Source organism: Panicum virgatum, chromosome 8N (genome assembly GCF_016808335.1).
Source record: "Panicum virgatum strain AP13 chromosome 8N, P.virgatum_v5, whole genome shotgun sequence".
In the NCBI taxonomy this organism is placed as follows: domain Eukaryota; kingdom Viridiplantae; phylum Streptophyta; class Magnoliopsida; order Poales; family Poaceae; genus Panicum; species Panicum virgatum.
In genome coordinates, this window is record NC_053152.1 from 35,624,182 (window position 1) to 35,627,610 (window position 3,429).

Below are 3,429 nucleotides of genomic sequence, written 5' to 3' on the forward strand. Positions count from 1 at the left end.
GGGTTGGGCTTCCATCGTCACATCATCTGTTGCAGTTTCTTCGCTGCGAATTTCTGCTTGGATGATGGTTGTTTCTTGCTGTTCAAGGATTTCAGTTGTACCAGTATCGACTCCATGAACAGCGGTTCTCTGTTGTGATGGGCTTCCAGTGCTAAGGATTTCTTCAGTTGTGTCCTGGAGAAAGGATTATAATCAACCAGAGTATATGTGCATTTAAAAGGGGGAAACATTCAGGAAAATTTAGAGAGATGGATTACCTGGTTAGTGTTGGAGTCTGATGGACTTGGAGAAGGTTGTGATGTCTTCTTGATGACCCGTCTCGTGAAGATCTTCCTTTTCTTAGTTGGCACTAGGGGGCAGCACTTCTAGAGAATTGTCTCCGCTTAGAGGCCGACTGGGGTGAGTCTGGCCGAACAGTCATTATCACTTTCTTCATGGTGGTGATCCCTTGCAAAAGAGAACATCAGGGGCGGATGGAAGAAAGTGGAATGGTTCCCCGTTATTGGCTATAGGTTCTCGACCATCTTGTTTCTGTAAGCAGTGTGAGTAAGGATTAGCCAAGAGAAATTGGGAGAGGGGTTAGAAAGAATGAGAGCGCGGATTCTGTACCTCTTCCTCGGGGATTGCATATTCAGGATCAATTTGCTGCAGTAGAGGGCCCAAAGCTCTTCTGAATACGTGAGTTTTCCACATTTCCCACCAAGTGTTAAAGCCGATTGACGAGGAAGTAAAAGATAGATCGGCTGGTATTAGAATGTGGAGGTTGTCAAATATGCTGTAGCATCTTGAACCGGTGAGACCATCGGGCAGATCGGATCTGCTCTCCACCAAGTGGTGAATATGGGAGTGGGGAGGGACTTGTCCTAAGCCAAATTGCCGAGCACTATGACTGGTTGATAAGTTTCATAACCTGGTTTGATGATTCTGTTGGAGGTGCTGATGCCAACAGGAAGGAAGTCAGGTCGGATCATTAAAGAATACAGATGCCGAGTGCTATCGTCATCGGCAAAACTATCCAGTCTAAAGGCAGTTGGGTTCTCGAAAGCTTTAGATTCGGTGAATGGAAAATAGAGGGGATTCTCTAGGCCTTTGTAGAAAACTCTGAACCAGTTTGCTGCATCTGTCGGGTTCAGTTTACTGCTAGGAAGGCTAAATAGAGCTTGGCCATAGTTGGTACATCTAATTGGCTTGCCATTCTCATCGGGGAAGGATTTCTTGGTCAGGCTTTGAAAGTTTGGAATCCGATGCTGGAAGTAGAGTTGTGCCCATAACTGAATGATCCACCAGGGGCCTCCAGTTCTGAGTTTCCTTTGGCTGAGCAAGCTAGTTGTCATTAAGTGGAGACATCTGTATGTTTCTCCGAGGAAAAGCTTGCCTAGGCTGGTGTGATTGCCATGGGCTAGATGGTAAGCCAAAGGAAGATAATTCTTGGTTGGGGCTAGGGAAGGACCACAGAAGATGAAATGTTCTAACCAAAGATTTAGAAAGGCTGTGTGTTCCTTTTTACTTACTGGACCTTTCATTTTCATGTGCTGGTTCACATAAGTGCTCCAGTTTGTGCAGTCTGTTTTGGATGAAAGTTTGAAGGGGACTTCTACCATTCTGCGAGCTGTAGGAACAGGAGACTTAATGTCTAGGCCAGTAATCATGGTAACATCCAGCAGAGCAGGGTTCATGGGTCCATGACCAAAGAGGAAACAGTTTAGAGCATCGGACCAGAAATAGCCGATGGTCTTCAGAAGGTTTTCATCTTTGTCCAAGGGAGATAATGATAGACTAAGTGCATCACCTATGTTCAGTTCTTGCCACAAGGGCATGTAGGCTTTTGTTACTCTGTTGTACCATGTAGTCCAGCTTTCGGGTGGATTGGGCCAGGCTCTTAAGCAGTCGGCCCAGGAATTCAAATCAATGTTTTGACTTACGAATGGGATCCTATATGCTTCACATGAGATTAAATCTGTGGGATTTTCATAAGTTCGTGGGCCAAGACAAAAGGATTTTGGATTGGAAGGAAGCGGCAGGAGGATGTCTGACACCTGAAGTTCAGAGATTCAGAAATTTACATGTGGTGTCATGTTTCAGAGTTTAATTTGTTGGAGGCTTAACGAGCTGAAGAAAGTTAAAAGGGGCAGGCCGAATATTACCTTCAGGCCGCAGATTGCCGCATCATCGATTGCAGAATTCGTTGTCTGAGCTGCAGAGTCCGCCATGGTTCAGATCTGTTGACTTAGGGTTTGCTTGTTCTGCGGGCTCTGATTCGAATTCTGGATGATTTGTGAGTCTTTGCTTGAATTTATGGAGCGGGATTCTCGAATTACGCTCGGATTTGGAGTGTATATTTCGAGTCGGATTCAGAGTTGAAGTGGTGTTCTGTTCTTATGCGGGTTGCTTCCAATTTTTAATTCTGTCGGATCTTGGACATTAGTAAAGCCTGATGCGATGCCATCGGCTTTTTGGGGTGAGATCCGAGCAAACAAGTTAAAAGATAATAAGTTTCATTAAAAGTTGGATTCTTACAAAAGAGCTGATTTGACAAAGGGAAATTCATTCGGCTTTACACTACTACTTCTGCATTGCTACCTACATCTACCGCTCGTAGGTACCTAGTACCTACGGCGCTTGGGGCTTCGAGCCGGTGCATCTCCGCCGTCGCTATCATCGTCGTTGTCATCGTCGCTGGCGCCGTCAAAGGCGCTGCAGTTGCCGTCGGTCTCGGCGTCGCTGCTCCGGCCGCTGCCGTCGGTCTCGGCGTCGCTACTCCGTCCGCCGCCGCTGCTGCTTTCTTCCTCGCTATCCTCCTCGGAGGACCGGAGGAATCCGAAGGGCTTTCCTCCCATCGGTTCGTCGCTGCTGGAGGAGGAGCCGATTTCCTCTTCCGAGGAGGAATCGGCTCCATCCCAGGAAAAGCCTTCCTCACTGCTGCTCTCCAACTCCTCCTGGAACAGGAGTTGGAGGTCTTTGCCTTCAGTTTGGGCCTTGTCGTCTTCGGAGGCGATCCCGAAGTCGAACTCCTCTACATCCCAGTGCAGAGGAGCGAGCGCCTCGTATGCCGCCACCGAGTTGTACTCCGGCGTCGGTCGGTTCCCGACTCTCAGGAATGGAGTCGAGGGAGGAGGCAGAGAAGTTTGAAGAAGAAGGGGAAGGAGGAGAAGAAGAATAGCCGATGGAGTTGGAGCCGGAGGAGGAGGAGAAAATCGCCATGGCTACTGAAGGTTGGGGTTTTCTGCGCTACTTGGCTTTGGGAAGAAGATGAGTTTGCCGTGAAGAGAGTCGATTCGGGGTGAGATTAAATAGTAAAAAAAATGGAAGATGGATCGTCAGTTTCACATTCTACGAGCCAGTTGCAGAGACGTTGTGTCTTCCATGGTGGTTGTTGTGTGTTTTAATGAAGCATCAACGGGAAGATGAAGCGGTGAAGTGGTTTTAGAA

General features: G+C 47.7%; 1 protein-coding gene across 1 annotated transcript; it reads right to left on the reverse strand.

The window, feature by feature from the left end:
• Positions 1 to 17: 17 nt before the first annotated feature.
• LOC120684987 (protein SMG5-like) lies at positions 18 to 2,837 on the reverse strand. The gene is made up of 2 exons (XM_039966837.1): positions 2,611 to 2,837; positions 18 to 174 (listed from the first exon to the last, which is right to left on the reverse strand). Exons 1-2 carry the CDS (start codon positions 2,835 to 2,837, stop codon positions 18 to 20), a joined length of 384 nt encoding a protein of 127 aa, XP_039822771.1.
• Positions 2,838 to 3,429: the final 592 nt, after the last annotated feature.

Coding starts and splice junctions, on each gene's coding strand:
- LOC120684987 (XM_039966837.1), bottom strand. CDS start 2,837: ATGGGAGGAAAGCCCTTCGGATTCCTCCGGTCCTCCGAGGAGGATAGC. Junction 175..2,610: donor CGAAGCCCCAAGCGCCGTAG/GTACTAGGTACC, acceptor TCCTTTCTCCAG/GACACAACTGAAGAAATCCT.